Source organism: Bemisia tabaci, chromosome 9, assembly GCF_918797505.1.
Source record: "Bemisia tabaci chromosome 9, PGI_BMITA_v3".
Classification (NCBI taxonomy): Eukaryota; Metazoa; Arthropoda; class Insecta; order Hemiptera; family Aleyrodidae; genus Bemisia; species Bemisia tabaci.
The window spans coordinates 41,889,496-41,910,355 of NC_092801.1; the positions used below are offsets into that span (position 1 = coordinate 41,889,496).

General features: G+C 36.5%; 1 protein-coding gene across 2 annotated transcripts; it reads left to right on the plus strand.

The window, feature by feature from the left end:
• Nucleotides 1-302: 302 nt before the first annotated feature.
• Nucleotides 303-18,986, plus strand: Bsg (immunoglobulin domain-containing protein Bsg). Of its 2 annotated transcripts, XM_019051256.2 has the most exons (9): nucleotides 303-487; nucleotides 1,949-2,236; nucleotides 5,080-5,182; nucleotides 6,515-6,672; nucleotides 8,788-8,898; nucleotides 10,664-10,849; nucleotides 12,392-12,530; nucleotides 13,613-13,767; nucleotides 14,522-18,986. In XM_019051256.2, exons 1-8 carry the CDS (start codon nucleotides 406-408, stop codon nucleotides 13,659-13,661), a joined length of 1,116 nt encoding a protein of 371 aa, XP_018906801.2. In that variant the 5' UTR covers nucleotides 303-405; the 3' UTR covers nucleotides 13,662-13,767; nucleotides 14,522-18,986. The 2 variants fall into 2 exon arrangements, with proteins under 2 accessions (XP_018906801.2, XP_018906802.2); XM_019051257.2 differs by lacking the exon at nucleotides 1,949-2,236 and having other exon boundaries at nucleotides 311-487.
• The last annotated feature ends 1,874 nt before the right edge of the window (nucleotides 18,987-20,860 follow it).

Sequence of the window (20,860 nt, forward strand, 5' to 3'; positions counted from 1 at the left end):
AAGATTGGCGGAAATCTCTTCCGCGCCATTAACATAGTTTCATCCCTTTAACATTATTCCTCGATATTAATATCGAGAAAAACTCAATTTGCATTGAAGGGACTTCTGCCTCATATTAGCATGTGTTTTTATTTATTTTTTTGTAAAAAAAAGAATGTATCGGGTAATAATTCAAGCAAACTTTCAAGTCGCAGCTTAGGAGGTCACGGGCCGTTTTCGTCAGTGTGGACACGGCTTTGCGTGGCGCAGGCACGTGATCGATGCGACCCCTAGAGCCATCTGACGGAGTTTCTTGGAACTCGCTATCTATTCTATTTTCAGTTCGCGGTTGGAGCTACAAACTCGAGTTGATTAGGAAAGAAGTGTATTGCCATCTTGGTTTTTCAGTTTTTCACCTCGTCAAAAATGGAGTTTAAATTCTCTAATTTTGGATTATCCAGCATGTTATTCATTGTGGTATTAGCCCAGCTCCTATTCGTAGCAGCAGGTACGTAAATTCTTGGTTTGGAATCTCACCTTTGATGTTCAGTGTTAGCAATGGAACAAATGTTCCAAGGCACCCAAACATAATTTCGTGCATTGTCCTTATTTCTGTGTTTTTGTGGTCAGGCAGCAATCGGTGTTTCTCATAGACATGTTCTAGCTAGATTTTATGTTTTAAATAACTGAAATGTTCGTATTGAATGGTTCATTAGCTTAACTGGTTCATTTTAGACTCTACGTTGTCTTGTCCTAACACCTAAAAATTAGATCAATATTCTGGTTATGAGTCTCAGTTCTCTTCTCTTTCTGTCAATCTTGCAAACTTCACTTAAATCTCTTCACTGCCTCAATATCGGACACTGTAAACAAGCTTTTTATATCAGTATTTGTGAGGTCACTCAGCATTCATGCCAGTTATTTTTTATTAGGGTGGTTCCTCAATCCATTTTAGGCAAGATTTACCATTCACCTTTAATTACACCCTAACCACTCATTGATGACTTTCAACGAAGAATTTTAGAAAGTACAGCTTCTGTCTTCAACTGCTCAGCTAAATTTACGCTGCGAACAGCCTTAAGTATGCATTTCTTCCACCGATCTTACGCTTCAAGCAAGGATTCTGATAAGAGGTGGAGGTTAGGTTAGGTTTACTCATTTGTATTCGTCAACTTTAAGCAGACCTGAACCGATTCGCAAATCAAGGGATTCTAAAGACTGACAGCTACGGGGGTCAATTGTAAAGTCCAATTTTGTTTTTAGGTATTTTCTACTCGATATGGATGTTTCACAGGTGCCTGAAATCAACGATTTTCATGTCTTTTTTTATTTGTGCCTCAAGTTCTCAACCAAGTAGCTAGTCTTGCTTGGGGCGTACACAGAATCTTCTCTGTCGGTTATCATCGTAGGCTGTAAAGCTTACGCCATCAACCTTTGACCTCAGTTCCTTCCACTTCTTTTCACTTTATGTCAATTTTTCTGAGGGTCAATGTTACACAACATATGTGAAGGCCAAGGTTCAGTTTCTTTACTTTCTCTTTTACGATCAATCTATCAGTAGTCTTAGTATTTATTTCAGCATAGAAATTCTCATGAAGTTTCTATCTATTCCGTTGTGCCTTAAAATTGAATTGCTGTGCAATTTGTTGCACTGACAGAATAGAAGTTTCAATGTAGGTACCCACCAAAAAATGAAAAAATAATAGAAAACCTGCAGGCTTTTGCAATTTTTTCTGTAGTGCATACTTTTAACTTTGATCTGTTTATTATGGCCGTATAATGACTGGTAAACAGCGGGAACTTTTTCCAACAGAGTTTAAAGACACTCTGTGTTTGACACTTCAAGGCACTTTCTAGCTGAAGGATGAAAGGGCATTTCTTTTAATTTTGTAAAGTTTTCCAAGGGGGCTTTACGTATTGTGTTTATTTCAAGAAAATGGATAGCAAGTTGATTTACGAGTATTTTTAGAGCCTGTTGAATACACGGGCCAGAATGTGGTGATGGAAGGCGAGGGTTTCTCCATCTCATGTAAGCTGACTCAGTTTGACGCTCTAAAATGGCTCAAAGACAACCAACAAATTGACGAGCTGCAGCATACTATCGCCGATTCAAGAAACCAGTATGTCTTTGAGGACCGTGAAGAAAACGGCCTGATCGTTGCAACTATTTCAGTCAAATCAGCGCTGTCCAATCACTCGGGCACATACCGCTGCTCATCCCTGTCAAACGAGTCGCATAACCTTTTCGTCCTTGGTGGTAAGAAACTCACGAGTTGGCACTGGCATAATTTCGAGTGTAGTTTGGAATTTTCTACTGCGTTGGACTTACAGGCTCTAATCCCAGTAATGCTTCAGTGTCGTCACTTCATAGTTTTCAAGGAGTTCACATAGTGATTGATACCATTATACACTGTTTGATGCAACAATCTTTTTAGTAGTCATTCAATTTTACACATTATTGGGATAAAGTAGGTAACCAGAAAAATATGCAAACCTCGATTATTATGTCTAAAGCATTGATGCTTTTCTTCCCTCCTTTATTTTTAATTTGTTTGAAAAGTTTTAACGTACCAAACATTAAGGTAAATTCTTTGTAGTTCTAATATTATTAGTCTCTAAGACTGCAAATGTGCAGTATAGTGGTATTCTCGTATTATTATGTTCTTAAAGCTTTTTTTGCAATTTTTTTACCGCAGTTTTACCTTCTTTCCTCACAGCACTCTGTAACTCCCTAAATTAATTATGTAACACTTACCTTGATCCCCCTCCAAATTAAGAAAATAAAACCTCAATTCAAAGTTTGAGTGATGCTTTAAAATAATTTACAGAGCTTTTAATTTTTAAATAGGAAAGGAATGAATGCTCGATTTTAATACTGTTTTTACTTGAAAGGTTTTATAAATAATTCTAGAATGGTTAAAATTTAAAAAAAAAAATAATTAAATAAACATATATTAATAATACAATTGTACATATCTCACTGTAACATTTTTTAGGTGAATTTAAAAGAAGAAAGTTTTCTCCTCAGAACTTTACTTAAAAAATTGCTATAATGGTACTTAAACAATTGGCTGAGACTTGACAAAATGAAAACATTCATGGACATGCGCAGTTACTCAGTAGTTTTTTTCATTGATACTTTTGCTGAATTTTCTCAGATAGAAAGTGTTTTTCTCTTTAGTGTCAGCATTTCCTTTTATTGTTCCATTCCCTCCCCCAGTAGCTAAGTAGGTACAGTATTTCATGGGAGAGCTCGCTTTCCTATTCTCATATTGTGTACTTTGATTCTGAAACGCAAATTAAGTATAGTAGATAGGTATTACTAGTATCCTATAATTTAGGTAAGCGTATGTATATTTGGTGATGGCATATATCGACGGTGAAACTACCAAACCACGTATCTCGGTTTGCGACGTCGCAGACTTCCTGTCATACTTTATTTTTTAAATGAAAAACTTCTTAACGTCTAGTCTTGAAAATTTCTGTGATTTTTCCTCTTTGAGCGGAGAAAATTCTGTGAAAATTTCAAGGAATCATATTGATTTGGTCGACTTCAAAAAAATAAAATGCAAGCGTAGATTTTGAAACACCGCAAACGAGATACGTGGTTTGGTAGTTTCACCGTCGATATATTCTCAAAAAGTGTCCTGTACCGAACTGTTTTTCTTTAGAATCACGATTTTTGCTCAGTTTGATTTTCCATAAGACTTACTTTTTATTGCACTTTTAACGTCGGAAATAAATTTTGTACATTTCTATGCACCGTATCTTAATTATTAGAATAATTAGGCATAAATGTACATATTTTATAGTGTAATGAATATAGTAATATTTAAACATATCCTTTGGAACATTTTTATGATTAAGTGGAACAACTGGTCATATTTGGAGTTTGATAGGTATAATAGCTCAATACGTAGATACCTTTGTGATACGAATATGTAGACACCTATGTTTCCTAAAAGAATTTCTGTAAAAAATGCTGAAATAAATTATCGCAAAAACTGTCAAGGTAGCAAATTCAGCAATGTTTGAAATCACTGTTACTGTCTTCTTCTAAAGTTTGTGAAGTTTTTGCAATCTCACTCATAACTTTCTGATTTTTAGTTTGTTGTGTTGAATTTTTAAAAATCTAATGTGCACTTATTGTTTAACGGTCTTGTCTGTTTTGGCCTGAAATATCTCTCTGTCTGCAGCTCTAATTTTTTTGTACCATGAAAACACCAAAAATAGAGGAATCACCAATTCCCTAGCCGAAAAAGAAATCTTTTTGAGCTCAGTGAGATTCCACATTTCTGGCAAGTGGGTAATTAAAAATTCCTCTGGGAAATAATCAAAATTTGTTATTTCTCCAAGCGTCTAGAGTTTTAACAAGCAGCAGAAACTCAAGAAGCTGTTACTATGTCTTATTGCCTTATCCATGTATAGGCTGCTTGAGTGCTGGGCGTTAAACATTTGTCCTTGTTTTAATTACAATGTAGAATGCACTCATGTGATGTCACTCTTATTTTCCTATCCACTTTACTAATTAAAGCATACATTAATTTCTCTTACTCCTCATACTGGTCTTCTAAGCTCCGTTTTTATGAAAACGGTTGCCTCTATCCAAATGCAAAGGCTCCTAAAATGCTATTTCTCTCCTGATATTTTTTTGTCCTCTTCTTTTTTCGTTTTTTTTTTTTTTTTTTTTTTGTGAAAAATTCTAACATTTATGCAAGTATTTCTGAATGGATTTGGGTTTCTTTCTTAATGGGTCTTTCTAAATACGTGCATTGTAACGACGCATCACCACATTTTTTTTTTTACTTTACCTATTCTTTTTTCTCATATTATTACAAAGGTACACTGTCAGCTCATTGTTCAGCCTGTCAGTTTGTCTAGCTTACATTGTAACCACAGTTTGGTTTTGATGTGTGTTTTATCCGACTGGTCAAATATAGTGAGGGCCTTGTCCTGAGAGGAATTGATTTTTTTATCCAAGTAAAATACCTATCAAAAGCATTTCAAAAAGTATAAAGATGGTCAGCAAATTACCTGCAATGCTCTAAGTTCTACTCGAAGAAATCAAGGGATCACAATATTTTTTCTTTCCTTTTTCAGATAATGAAGTAAAAGGAGAAAAGAAAATGCTGACTTTCAAGCAGGGGACCAACGTAGAACTTGACTGCTCTAAGGACCCTATCGCCAATGGAGTCTATGTTTGGTAAGTTAACCCATGTTGACTACATTGACACACCCGAAAAAATTAATTAATTAATTCTGCTGGAAAAATGGAAAAAACTACTGGAAGAAAAAGTTTAAAGTATCACTTTCTTATTTCTTTGTTTTGATCTCTTTTTTTTTTCGCATTATCTTATATGAGGAAAAAGATCAGGGAGACAAAAAATCCAAGGATCAGGGAAAGTCAGGAAGAAGGAGGAAGGTTTTTATGCCAAAATCCTTTTTAAATGACCACATCTTTATTTCATTGCCACTGAATTGCAATTTGAAGGCAAAGTTGACGCATTGGTGAAATTGGGTCTTGCTGTAAACAACAGTAATCCATTCTTGGCTACTGTGGGGCTTCAATTCTGAAACAGTCTCATGGAGCCATCCAGCATGTGTGGGAAGAATAGAAAATCAATTTCAAGTTTACCTAAATCCGTTTTTCAGGGGGAGATTATCGTGTCATGCTGAGAGTGTTTAGTCATTTTCCAACGGTTCTGGTTTTTAATCATGGTTATTTCACTGTAGTTATTCTACTCAGGTTAGGCAGTAGAATCATTTGTATCAGTGAGTGTCCAAGTGTATCTGAGATATACTTGTGCGAGTCACCAGAGAAGCTAATTTGTAAATTAGATCAAATCAACAACTTTCAAATAGGTCGTTTGGTTGTATGCGTCATTTAGCCACTGTTACACATGTATCACTTAAAACTTTGTTGAGGTGTGAGTGATAAATGATTGTTGTCGAAGCGTATGTTCGGGGTTGGAAGGTTTTAGAAAAACGTCCGCAGCTTTTGTCTTGGAGTGTCAGTGCTCTTTTAAATCATGGTGTCTAGAACAGAAAAAACCGGGACTCATCTGGGAAAATCAAAGAAAAATCAGAGAATTTGTTCCAGATACCAGGAATCTCTTCCTCTACTGCTTGGTGATCATTTCCTTTTCAAATGAGGCAGTCTTATCCAACCGAGCGCTATTATTGACTTCTTGAATTACACATTTGAAGCTTCAAATCATCCGAAGAATGGAGAGGCTTTCATCGACCTGATAATATAAACATCAGGAACGCCATCGGAATTAAAATTTTGAATGTGCGCCAAAGAAATGGATGAAAGATGAATTAAAATCGATACTGATATTTGCAACTCTGGAGAGTTACATTCTTTCCTCCCAGAAGAGCCTGGGGAAGTGGTTTCTTATCAGGGAATGCGCTCTTAAAAATCAGGGTCTGAGCGTGAGCATGGTTAAAAATTCTAGACACCATGTTTCAAATTTATTTATTTTCTTTTTTACCTGATTCTCATGTCCTAATTTTTTATTTTGAAAATTTTCAGGAAAAAAGATGAGCAGACATTGTCTAATAATGACAAAATCCGCATTGAGATGGGGAAACTGTTCATCACGAAGGGCACCGATGATCAAGCTGGAAACTACACCTGTAATATCAAGCAAGACAACAAGACTGTTTACACCAGGGAATTCGAAGTTACAAGTAAGTTCTGAGTCCTCTCACCTCAGTAGAGAATTTTAATTCGTTTTGCTCAAGTTTGTGTGTCGAATAAAAGAACAACTTAATGTGGGGAAATGCGTCTGGGGTCCAAGGGAATTTTTGAGCTGACAAAAATAAGCTGTTGCCATTTGTACATCTATTTTACGCACTGCCGCACCAGGCGATCTGACAAACCGACACATGGGGCAACAATGCATTGAGTGCGAGCTCTCAAAATTCCGATAAGGCGGGCTGTTGACAATATCATCGCCACTGTCGGTACTGCCACCAGTTTTGGTAAGAGATGATACCTATAGAGTTCCGGCAAAAATTCGTTTGAATACCTCTATATGGAGGCGTTTGGGGGCCGAGGGAAATTTTGAGTTACACGGGATTTCATCTTCAGTATATTCTGACTTAGAGAAAAAAATTGCAGAGAGAAGTTTCCTTGACAGAATTCAATTTAGGATTACACGGTATGAAAAATTGGCAACTTCGACACACAAAATGAAAAACAACTTAATCAGCCAAAATACACATAATAAAAGAACAACATAATTTGGGGAAAAGGCTGCAAAAAAGAATAAAGGATAAACAAAACCCGGAACGCTTCAAAATAGTTACAATTTCATTTTCAACCGGGAAATAAATTAAAAATAAGAATAAAAAACTAGCTGTTGCTACGCTGTTAATGCGAGACCGACTCAGTCTCGGTCTCGCATTAACAGCGTAGCAACAGCTAGTTTTTTATTCTTATTTTTAATTTATTTCCCGGTTGAAAATGAAATTGTAACTATTTTGAAGCGTTCCGGGTTTTGTTTATCCTTTGTTCTTTTTTGCAGCCTTTTCCCCAAATTATGTTGTTCTTTTATTATGTGTATTTTGGCTGATTAAGTTGCTTTTCATTTTGTGTGTCGAAGTTGCCAATTTTTCATACCGTGTAATCCTAAATTGAATTCTGTCAAGGAAACTTCTCTCTGCAATTTTTTTCTCTAAGTCAGAATTTACTGAAGATGAAATCCCGTGTAACTCAAAATTTCCCTCAGTCCCCAAACGCCTGCATATAGAGGTATTCAAACGAATTTTTGCCGGAACTCTATAGGTATCATCTCTTACCGAAACTGGTGGCAGTACCGACAGTGGCGATGATATTGTCAACAGCCCGCCTTATCGGAATTTTGAGAGCTCGCACTCAATGCATCGTTGCCCCGTGTGTCGGTTTGTCAGATCGCCTGGTGCGGCAGTGCGTAAAATAGATGTACAAATGGCAACAGCTTATTTTTGTCAGCTCCAAATTTTTAGATCGCTATTGATAAGAGCACTCTTGTTGTAACTTTTTCTTGACGGAATTGTTTCGTTAGCTTACCGACAAACGATAAAACAGCCCTACTTCCATAAGCGGCAATGTCAAAAACATTGCTTTACACGAAATCGGAGATTTCATACCAAGCAAAAAACTGTTTAAGTTGAAGAAAAAGTTTCAAAAAACGACTTAAAAATTTCAGAATAAGTATTGAATAATTGAAGAAACTCGCTTAAAAAATCTGTGATGGTTGCCTGCTTGTTGCAATGAATCATGCCATATGGATACTTGATGCCACACTGTCATTTGCAATGGATCATGCCAGATATAATCACTGATTCTTGCATTTGAACACTTGATGTGCACTATCATTTGAAAGTTAATTTAAGATTATTGAACTTTTATTGAACTGTCTCATTTTGTTTGATTGTCAGAGAATTGAGAAGTTTTGGAGTCAGGGAAAAGCCAAGTGCCATGACCACCTCAGTCAAGTACTCACCTGCCAAAAATTTTCTAGTATTTTTATTCAAATTCTAATTCTTAGCACTCAATACAAATTCTCTGAAAAACAGCCTTACGGATTAAAAGTTCCGCTTCTAGGTCTGTGTTTTTCTTGCCCAGTTCCCGAATTAAAATGGCCACGTTACAGCTAGGCAAAACTAGAATTGCAAAAAGATGAAAAAGTTATGTAATTTCTCCACTTTTTTCTATTTTTTCAGCAGATATCTATCTTTCAGTGTATTTGTTGAAACTCTCTACTTTCACTCGGTTTTCTATTATTTTTGCTGATCGTTTTTTATTTTGTCTGGTTTTAGCTGAGCCCTATGCCAAACTCCACAAATATGTCAATGTTGTCGAGGAAGAGAAACTAAAAATTGAATGCACCGTGTACGGAAAACCCACGCCTCATGTCCAATGGAAAGTCAGTAAGTTGAAATTTCATCTTCAATGATCATAGTCAATGAATGTAAGATGGAGCTAACCGATAGCTCCTTGTTGACCAGTTCAGGAACCTGTAAGGTATAGATGGTACCCTTTATTTTTCTTCCTTCTTTGACTAGGGACTAAACTGTTTATCCTGCCGTCATTGTATCAAGTACGAGGGTCATCCAAAAAGTAAGGTTCCCTACCTTGTGTCTTCCGAGCAAAACAAGATAAATCAAATCGGTAAAAAAGCACATATCAGGCATATTGTAAACTTTAAAACAAGCTTCAGTTTTCAAAATTGGTCAAAGGATTCGCGAGTAAACTTAATTTTACTGAGACAACCTCCTGTCGCCGCGTGCCCACCTCCGGGGTCAGTATACACGGAGAGCCGATTATTGAAGACTCGGGTTACCGCCTTTATGCATCACATCACATCAACAAGGAATTTTAAAGTTTTCATTGAGTAGGCCTTACCTTACTTTTTGACGTAGTCTCCACATCTTTTTCGGCATTTCTGGTATTATTACAGCAGCTTCTTGATGCCCTCCGCGTATAGAAGCTTTCGCCTTGACTCTGAAACCAGTCATTGACAGCTATCTGTACCTCTGCATCGGTTGAAAATCGCTTCCATTGAGGAAGTTTTTCCGCTCGGGAACAAATGAAAGTCACATGAAGCTAAAGTAAGAGAGTTTGAAGCATTGGGGGAAAATTTCCCTACGCAAAACAACTGATTTGGAAGTGCAGATAGCTGTCAATGACTGGTTTCAGAGTCAATGCGAAAGCTTCTATACGCGGAGGGCATCAAGAAGCTGCTGTAATAATACCAGAAATGCCGAAAAAGATGTGGAGACTACGTCAAAAAGTAAGGTAAGGCCTACTCAATGAAAACTTCAAAATTCCTCGTTGATGTGATGCACAAAGGCGATAACCCGAGTCTTCAATAATCGACTCACCGTATATACTGACCCTGGAGGTGGGCACGCGGCGACAGGAGGTTGTCTCAGTAAAATTAAGTTTACTCGCGAATCCTTTGACCAATTTTCGAAAACTGAAGCTTGTTTTAAAGTTTACAGTATGCCTGATATGTGCTTTCTTACCGATTTGATTTATCTTGTTTTGCTCGGAAGATACAAGGTAGGGAACCTTACTTTTTGAATGACCCTCGTATGTTTAAAAGAAATGAAATTGATGATAATTGATAAATTTACACTAATAGAAAGTAGCAACCTCAACGATGCAGTGCTAAAGCTCATTTAGCTGTAACAGTGAACTTTCTAATGGGTCAGTTGCGCTGGTTACAGAATTTTGTTTTGATGCTTGATTCTTGTAGATTAGCTAAAAATAACAAAATCTGTCCAAACAGAAACTTTCTGCCTTCATTACGAACTGAAATATCGAGCATTAAAAAACTTCGGTCCCTGATGTCATCCACCATTGTAGTGATACTCTTGGTTTCTTCCACCTTGCTTCCATCCGAGCTTCACGTCGAGTAACTGGTGCAAATGTGCGTCACACTGACTGACAAAAGCCAGGTGGAAGAAACCAAGGATGCCACTACTGCAGTGGATGACATCATTGAATGAATTTTCAAAGGGCAATATCTCGGTTAATATTGAACGTAGAAAGTACCTTCTTGAACAGATCTTATCTAACCTACAAAAATCAAGCATCAGAACTCGATTCTGCAACAAGCGCAACGAACCCATTTTCCATTGCTCTTTTTTAAAACAATACTTGCTCACTTTTTTGCTTTGATATTCTCAGATGACACATTGTACCCTGCATCCTCTGGCCGTGTGAACCTGTTGGAAGACACTGAGCGAAAAGTGCCCAATGCTGTGCTCATTTTGGACTCGGCTGTCAGAGGCGACAAAGGCCAATATTCATGCATCGCAATCAACCCGAAGAACCAGCTGAATATGACCGCAGATATCACCGTCTATGTTAAAGGTAATGTAAATTGATTGGCAGAAGGATTGTATCAATTTATAGTTGATACATGAAACTGAAAATTGGAAGAAGCTGTTATGCATTTTGATGGCTAAAGTGCGAATCCACATATCTTTGATTGCGACAAGGCAAACTTCTTATCATGCTTTATTTTTTCTTTTGAAATTGAGTCAACATAATTTCTGGTAAACTGCCTTAATTTTTCTGCTGTGTTACTGGAATATTTTGCAATAATGGGCCTGTTGCAAACTTTTGCTAGACCAAAAATAGAGTTGGTTCATATAGATAATACCTCAAAAATGATCAGACTTTGCCGATGAGCACATCGGCAAAGTCTGAAATGCACTCATAACTTCACAATCTGCGTAAGAAATTTGCGGTTTTTTGAGCTTCCCGCTTCAAAAACGATACTACAGCACAGGTGAGCATTTTGTTAGAGGAGTCACTCCATCGTCGGCAATATTCATCATGACCGGTGCTCCCGCAGTTCCGCGCATAATTCAAGGAGAGTTCATGGTCAATCAATGTGGGCGAGAAAAATATGAACGTAAGCACGCCGACTGTTATCTGGTCTTATTCTGGTCAGATGTTATCTCGTCCCGTCACACGTGCTTTGGCGGATTGGCCTCGGCCATGATGAATATTGCCGAAGATGGAACGACTCCTCTAACAAAATGTTCACCTGTGCCGTAGTATCGTTTTGGAAGCGGGAAGCTCAAATCAACGAAAATCTCTTACGCAGATTGTGAAGTTATGAGTGCATTTCAGACTTTGCTGAAGCGCTCATCGTGATTTTTGAGATATTATCTGTAAGAAACATCTCTTATTTTTGCTCTAGCAAAAGTTTGCAACAGGCCCCTTTCAAGACATAAAGTTGACTTGCTTCTTCTTGAAAAATGAAATAAGAGTGCAAATTTTGAAATACAACAATGGGAATATGTTGTTTCGTACTTCAGCTATCGATTCACAGGTTTTTTTTTCTGCGGATACTAGTAAACTAAGCACTTTTGACTGTGTTTAATAAACTGTGTCTTTTTATGCACTATCCTCTTTTTTCTGGCTGCACATCTTTTCTGGAGTGTCTCTAAGTCTAGAAAACTGGATATCGTCAGAGAATTGCAGCAGGTCACAAAAATCAGGAAAAGGACAAGAAATTCACTAAAAAAGACTAACAAAATCTTGAAATTTGAATGCTGAACTGCATTAGCGCCATCCGTTTGAGTTACTACTCTCTGCTTACGTGAATAGAGGACAAATTTTCAAATTAGAATGGACATTCTAGTTAGTTAAATGACTAATACCTTTAGAAACAAGGTGTACATGTTTCTGTCTTTTGCAGTAAAATTAATGCCAAATATTTTTCATATTCATTTTTGTGCATGCAATCGTCTGTGAAAAATCGGGGAAAACATGGAAAAGTCAAATATTTTTTTGCCGCCAGTCCTATAGACTCCTTGTTGCATTTATCGTATGATTCACTGCTGTAGGATTTTGAACACCCGTTCCTTCAGACTTAGGTAATTAATTTTTTTGTCTTTCCAGGTAAATTTGATGCATTGTGGCCATTCTTGGGCATCGTAGCTGAAGTGGTTATACTGTGTGCTATCATTCTGATTTACGAAAAGAAACGCAACAACAATGCTGAGTTGGAAGAAAGTGACACCGACCAAAGCCCAGACCAGTAAGTCACAGTATTTCAAACTGTTCTCGAAAAAACAGGGTGGCATGAAACAAAGAAAGAAATGAAAGATTGGAAATTTCAGTGAAATGTTTCATTCAACTTTATGAGGCTGTGAAATATTTCATATTTTTTAGGAGCTGAAGTATGCAATCCGCACTGAAACACACAAAAATAGAGGAAAGTCACAATTTTTACATTTTGCCAAACATGAATAGGAACCGTATTTTTCAAAATCTTTCATACATTTTTAAAATTTCATGAAATATTGCCCATGGAATTTCAAGATTTTATTTTTCATGAAATTTTGCCATTCTGCGAATAAAAGAATGTTCTGTACAAAACTTTGAATGCATATATCATATAGAAGGGTATGATTTATGGGTTTCCGAAGAAGAGAACCAATATTTGTGTATTTGCTTTTTGGTTCACCGATAAAAGCACATTCATGAATCTTATCAAATGTGACAGTTCTATGAAACTAAATTTTGCACTTACACAAAATATATTTTTCTTGAGATTTGAATTTGCAGCATACAAATTGTGTAGGAATGGCAAATTTGCAGTGTTAATGAATTCTGGAGAGCCTCTAAAATTTATCCATGTAATTTTTAAATGGACCACGTTAAGCAGGAAAGAACCAGGCCACATCAGTTATTACAAAATTGGGCAATTTAATCTTTTACATGAAAACGGTTTTGCGGATTTTTTTGCAAATTTCAGTGAATTTTCTGTAGAGACGAAAGGAATTACTTTTTTCAAAGAAATTCGCGCAACCGTTTTAAAAAATTAAATTGCCCAGTTAAATTTGGCAATGGCTGATGTGGCTTGATATCTTTCTGCTAAACGCAGTCCAAATGCCCCTAAAAAATTCGTAAACGTTCTTGATTCTTTCAGTCAGTAAATATTTTATTTTGATTTCGAAAAGCTGTTATGAGCTTTTACTTTTAACTGCCACCAAAAATCGCACATTTCTTGAACATTCATTTAGCTTAACCACCCGTTTTCGGAAATGTTCCTTTACTTGGTCTCTACCTCTTTTTTTTTCTGTTCTCTCTCATCATGTTATGTTGTTCTTTTTTCAGAAAAAACACGCCTGATCACGGAAAGGACTCAGTGAGGCACAGAAAGTAATTTCGCAGCCACTTTTGACAAATTTTCTCTTCATCCTATCATCATGCTTTTTGACTCATTTTTTTTCAATTAAAAGACGGGCTGCAAAGGACTCATTTCCTCTCTCGTAAGTATTAAGATATGGTAGAGCAGCATTTGGATTGTTACATCTTCCAAATTCTTCTTCATCAAGATTTCCTCCTTTTAAATCGTCCTGTAAATAAAGTTTTGTAAAAATGGCTAGCAAAGAAAGAAAGAACTAGTAAAACTGAGCAACCATCTATTAACAGGATGTCTGCTGTATGGAAAAAGTATGAATACACCAAAAAGCACGGATTTCAGAAGGTCTGTATGGATGTACAGAAAAGTTAGGATTTTCAGCAAAAAGGTAGGGAAATCTAAGATTTTTGTGACACACTCTAGAAAGTAGCCTTGGGAGTATGCGATTTCCTAGCATAATCCATTTATCAACACCCTGATTCGATTCCTCTTTATTTTGGTTTATTCCTTCGTATTTCCACTTTCCCAAGCCAAATATAGTCGAAAATGAGTGTAAGGTAAGGTAAAAGCAAGGATTTTTGAGAATCGTCAAAAAAAAAAAATTCTCAGGAAAGTAAGGAAAAAGCAAGGAAAAGGCACTGAAACAGCAAGAAATTTGAATGTCAGGGCACTGGTAGACACCCGTATTAAACATTTTGTTACCATGGACGCCATGTATTCAACGTTGCATTTCAGAATTGTGTGCAGTTCGGTTTCCTTTCTTTTCTCCTCTGTAATTTTTATTGTTGTTGCTTTTATAAGAATTGATATATTTTGTTGACTGACTTCTGTTGACTAAACTATGTCTTCAAATGCCTCATAATATCTTTTTATTTTTTCAGCTCTAAAACTTCTGGAGACCTATAGTTAGCGGAAACTTGCGTTTTCTACACATCCCATGGACGATTTTTCACTTACGCCATCCCTTCCGCGATCTTCACCCTCAGTCACTTGTTACTTGTTTTTGGTTTATTGTGTGTGTCCTCTTGTGCTAGCGCCGCTAAGTTGTTACGTTTCGTTGTTGACATTAGTTTGTGCACTTAAAAATTTATTTTCTAAGCGTTGAATTTTGTTGAGCTGATCGCAAATCGGTGAACAGTGCACAGGCATGGCAGTCAGTATCCTTCACCTCAATATTAATCAAAGAAATCAGTGATACTCCTGTTTTTCTGTAAGCTTATGAGATTCATGCAAAATTCATTTTTTACAAATTTGTCCCGCATTCAAATCTTTTAGTTAACCACTCAGATTTCTTAAGCCTTAAAGTTTAGACTGAGCAACTCTTATTTGTCCACCTTTGGCCATGGACAAAAGCTACACTTTTAGAGCTCTGCTGCAAAATTCCAGAAATGTTTGTGAAAGGATATTTTCCTCCATATTAGGAAACAGGCCCAACAAATTGAATGTGCGCTTACTCCTCCAACATACAGCATTGTGGTTATAGACCACTTATTCTGATTCCAAGATAAGATGGGTTACCAGGCCAAAATATAGCTTCAAAAAGGTTTTGAAAAAGATACTTTTCACTTGCGTCCCTCCTTCTTTCATAAGTTTTCTGCCTGTGGCTCTTCACCAATTTGTAGTCAGCTGTAATATGATTCAGAGGCGAGTGATGTTGATCTGATCTGATCACAATGACCGTTAAGTATTCACCAGTCGTAGAATCTAAGGATTGTTAGGTAGATTTTAAGGCATAGCTCTATTATTAACTTACTTAGTATCTAGCCAGGATATGTAAAGCGCAAAAATTAGGTTATTTCATTACCACTGTTTGCCTGAAATGAGTTTTTTTGGAGGGGTAAGTTAGAGAATTTACCCCTGTGAAGTGCAGTGGGTTCCTGTTTTCAACAGTTCCCAGTGATGTAAAATGGCCTCGACGCTTGCCAACTTTAGTCCTGCCTTTGACTCTTGACAGCTCTTCGGAGCCCTCACTCGAGTCTTTGCTTAGTCAAGTCTGATATTTTATTTAATTTTGTCTTTCTTTAAAGTCCCTTCATTCAAATCAGACCACATTGATCCAGACGTAGAGATATCAAAGTTTTCGTTCTGGTTGGGCTATATTGTCGTGCTAAAGAAAAACGCTGCATAAACATTCGTGTGTAGCCACATTTTTCCTGATAAAATATTTATTTTTGAGGGAAGTCATAAATATTTTCCTTGAAATTTTCAGGAATGTTAGATCAAATTGAAAGTGGAATCTTGGAAAAAATTCAGCAGAACAAATCCACAAGTTTTCCGGAAAATTTGTCTTGTATTGGTATAAATTTGGTAATCTTCAACCGCTCATACGGCGTTTTTCCTTAGCACTGCAGCACTACTTCCACTCTAATATTGGATAACTTGTATGCTTGCCTAGAATTTTGCTATTTGACACAATTTTTAAGTTTACTTGACACAAACATGATATTTGTTTGGTCATCGAATCATTGAATCGAGTTTTATAACATTGCATCGTTGCCTTTTTTATTTTAATTTTTCCATTAAGAAGGTTTCCGTTTTCTCCACATTTAATTTTTTTGAAACTATGCTGTGACGTTCTGATGCAAGAGGTTCCATCCTCTATAATAAAAATTAAGATTTTTAGATGGACCTCATTGTGTTACTAAATGAATATGGAAATAGTGTGGCACTAGAACTTTTTTATTTTAGTAACAGAGCTGAGAGTTTTTTTCTTATTTTTAAGGAAAGGTATCCCAAGCATTAGAGTAAGAAACTGAAAATAGTAAGAACTTGTGATGAAAAAAAATTGAAAGTTGATAAATGATGCAACCCACATAGATGTCAGTGGCGTGGCGTGCTTTGCGATATTTCGATTGTCATGCCATTTAAACCTATGAAAAAGGATCGATAAATAGGGTGTTCGCAGCGAACACCTTAATAATCGATTCTTTACCATTGGTTTGAATGGCATAACACTCGATATATCGCGATTCACGCCACGCCACTGATAGATGTTACTCCCACTGGATAGAATCACAAAATTTCAATCCAACTCAGAACAGATGGGAGAAGCTAATCAGTTTCCGTCATTTGAAGCGTGCGAGTTCTTTTCAATCATGTAAAATATCTCATTCTTTCCATTAATTTACACAATTAATCATTTTTTGCTGACTTCGTTATTGTTTTAGTATCATCACAAGACAAGACTTTTTTCCTGAAAAAAAAAAAAAAAAAAAATCCAAATTTTAAAACTTGAAGGCACACCCTGCTGAAGCATGCACCAATCAAGATTTATAAGAACCCTGATTAGTGCAAAGCCTCCACAAGGTTTTTCAACTCAAGAACCACCAAAGCTAGGCTAACTTAACGTAACGGTTCTCTCCACAGTCTTCAAATTATCCAAGATTTGAAAGTGCCTATTATAAGCTCATACTTTATCTAGTATAAGTTCATAGCAATTGTTCTCTAGACTTGGCTTTGAATGGTATCCTCATCAAGTCTAAGATAAGCTTTACTCTTTTTCATACGACAGTGTCTTGTAAAGTACTTTAGCTGCACTTGTGTAAATATCCCCAGCATTGTTTAGTTGTAGTTACTAAAGTTAAGTTTTTAACCCAAAAATTAAGCGTAAATATTTGAGTTTAATTAGGAATTACATCAATGCACACTTACTTTTCTATGAAGGACGTATGTTACCTGGTTTTAATACATTGAACTTTTCGACGGTAATGGCACTAAATCACTGCCCATCAGAATGTTTCGTCATGAACAACATTCAGAAAGTTGTTGTGCCAGCACCGATTTGCAAAGAAAGTGAAACGAAGGTCTTTCCCTGTTCAAGCATCCAACATTGACAAAGCGCTCAGTTGCGTTGGCATTGAGCACTTATTATTCTACTTGCCGCCAAATCTGACCAAATTTGACTTTGTTTTTCAAACTTCATGCTAAGATTAAAATGGCACCAACACAACTGCGGGTGGTCTAGTGCAAGAGCATATTCTTGTTTCACTTTTTTTGATGGATGTGTATTCTTTTTTTAATTTTTTTTTTCTCTCAAAGCAATCCAAGATGACTTACAAGCAGCCATAGAGCTTGTATTTTCATGTCATCCTCTTGAATTTCGAGGTTCCTTAAGCTATGAAAAATTTACTGGTTTATACTCATTGTTAGCAGAACTGGCAGGTTGAATTTAAATTAGAATTTATGGATTGACACAAGAGCAAACCGCAGCCTATTGTTTTGGAGTTTCTCAGGAAACAGAACCTAGTATCCGTCTGCTCATGTGTGAATTCATGCTTTTTAATCAGAATTCAGGCTGGCAATTTGGCTGCCGGCGAGTATAGTTATAAAACCTTCAGGTCATAGAAGTCACATTGAATAAAATATGTATTTAAACATCGTCGGGAAAGGGTGACAGCTTGAATGTCATTGAATTATTAAATTTTTTGTACTTAATGCCTCTGAAGAGGTTTCGTGCACTTAATTATTCTTGCATTTACATGACTATTTTTAGCCGGAAAGCATGTGTGCCTAATTTGACTCAGTTCATGGGCATCAAAGTTAAATTACAAGAGTCATAAGGATAATTTCATGTAGCCGTATCTCAGGAACTAAAAATGATAAATTAAATCTGTAAACAGTTCAGGTTCTATCTCTGAAAACTTGGAGTTTCAGGAAAGTTCTGGATCTAAAAAATCAGGGACTCGTTACATATTCTATTTATTATTTTTATTTCCTGAGATGTGGACTACGTTAATCTAATTTTTAAATAGCCCTCGTAATTAGTGTTCATTTTGTTAAAAGATATTGTTGGCCCTTTTTCAGACAATTGTGTCCTATTTGCAGATCGCACATTAATCAGCTGAGCACGGTACCTATGGAAGGTACGGCGCCATTGCAAGAATTTGAAGGAGAGCTTCTCTGAAACTGGTTCAATTATTTGTCTCTCCAAAATGAGCATTGCAAAGTGCAAAGGTGCTTGGGGTCTTATTTAAAGTATATGAGTCCCTTTCTCATTGATCAAATTGTTTTTAATTTTACACAATATTGAAAAATCTGTTGATACCTTTTTATCTTAGAGTTCAGATTCATTGTCATCATTTTATCTCAGCAAAGGTCTAGCTGGCAGATAAAATTGGGAAAATTCCCTTTGGATTTCCTAACGTTTGATTACGAGATACTTTCTTCGTATAAATAGTGTACAACATTATTCGTTCGAAAGTAATATTTCAAAAAAGCGTTCTCACGAAGTATGAAAACATTTAATTACATAATTTATCATCTGTAAATATATTCTTGTTACACTGTTGAAACATCCATGCTTGTAATTTTTGATTGTCAAATTATAATAAAAATTAATTATCTTAATTTCTGCATATCTTATAATTTACATGAAAATGTTTAAGTATAGGTGGCCAGAATCAGATGTAAAGAGTTTCATCCTTTAAATTCCTTGCAATCTTTTTAACAGATTTTTTTCTTCTCTTTTATGTTGAAGCAACTGTTCTTAAGAATACCGTAACTACTACAAGAACTTCATGATTTTTATCTATTTACATGAATTAAATTTATGAGGGTATCAAGGGTTCAATGTAATATTAGAGATTAAAGATTATCTGGAACCTCAGGAATTTCGGAATTCTCTTTTTTATGATAAAAGCTTGTTTTTTGAGGTACTTATCAATGAGAAATCTTCCTGACTTGGAGTGAGTTTAAAGTGGGTGCATGTGCACACATGAGGTGCCCAGTATTAAAATCTGCTATCTCCACTCTGCTGTCGAAAAATTTGTCGCACGTTTTGATTTTTCAAAGATTGTAACTGGTATGACTTCCTCCGTAAAGTACTGTCATAATTGTCTACCTAATATTGAGAAAATTCTTGAACGAGTTTTCAAACAGGGGCCTACCAGATCTCTATAACAAATGAAAACGTCTGCCACGTTTTATGGACAGGCAAATGGAGATAGGAGCTTTTGATCATCAGGATCTTACAGACATACCTACATGTTTGCTTTACAATATTCCCTGATGCCTTATGACACCTAGCCGCCGCTCCCCTATCAAACCATAACCCCTTGCGTGAAGAACACGTATCACTTTGCTAAAGTTCGTAACCTGTACCCTGGGTCAATGATTTGCCTGCAATTAGCCGGCTATGCAAAATGACTGTCGTGACGCACGAATAGTGGTATCAGATTTTCGCATTCAGATTACCCAGGGGATTGAAGGCGCTCTTCTGTGTCCCATCGGAGTGGCCCTGTACAATGATGTTCACCAAATTTTTTTCTAAGTTTGGAGCCTTCAATCGAGCCGTAATTTTGATAAATGTTTAAGTAACAATTTTTGTTTTTGCATCTTGAGATTTTTTTTGTCTGTAAGTCTTATTTCAAAAAAGAGAGCCCAAACGCTCGGTTTAGATTGTGGTTTTTAAATCTTCTTGCTTTGGTCATTGTATTCTCAAGCAAAACTGAGAAGTTGCCGTTTGTAAGATCGCAACTTACTCAAAAGTGGTTTTGAATTCAATAAGTATCGCACGGATAAAATGAGCTTTCGTTAATGAACTGTGAAAAATCAAAATTGAAGATAAGGTACTTCGTTCACTTGTCCATTTGAAAGGCGTAGAGCGTGAATGGATGGAGCACGGCTGTCCTCTGTGTTTCTACGGGCACTATGTAACGTATATTGATGGCCGTAGGTTTCTTACCGTACATATGCCAAATTGTTGGGGGGGGGGGGAAAATAGGAAAAAAGTATTACCTACATAGTTTTTTGAGGGTCGAAACAGAGACGATATGTTTTAGAAACTCTGCACTGTCTTCGTGCATTTCGACGGTGTAAGTTGGCATCACATACCTAACTCGGCCTGCGACGTCGCAGACTTCCTGTTATACTTTATTTTTTTTAAACTCTTCACCATGCGAAGAAAATTGTGCAAAAACTTGAAGGAAGGATGTCAATTTGTTCTCCTTTAAAAAAATAACATAAAAGCGAAGATTTTCAGACACCGCAAACAAGATAATATGTGATTGCGGACTTACGCCGTCGATGTGGTCCATAAGTCACTCAAGTAAGCCAATTCTCTGACTCACTTACTCATGACTCGAGAGGTCCGATTTTCCGGTTCGAAAAGCTCCACAAGTCTGTTGGATCATGATCGATGAATTTATGATCATACGGCTGGTCGAAAAAGCTCCAAGAGTCGCTGATCGCGGCATCGGCGAAAAACGCATATTTGATTAACT

Excerpts from the sequence above, each read along its gene's own strand:
- Bsg (XM_019051256.2), top strand. The coding sequence starts at position 406 with ATGGAGTTTAAATTCTCTAATTTTGGATTATCCAGCATGTTATTCATT. Across the intron at positions 488-1,948 it reads GCTCCTATTCGTAGCAGCAG|AGCCTGTTGAATACACGGGC; the intron begins GTACGTAAATTC and ends GAGTATTTTTAG. Across the intron at positions 8,899-10,663 it reads TCATGTCCAATGGAAAGTCA|ATGACACATTGTACCCTGCA; the intron begins GTAAGTTGAAAT and ends TGATATTCTCAG.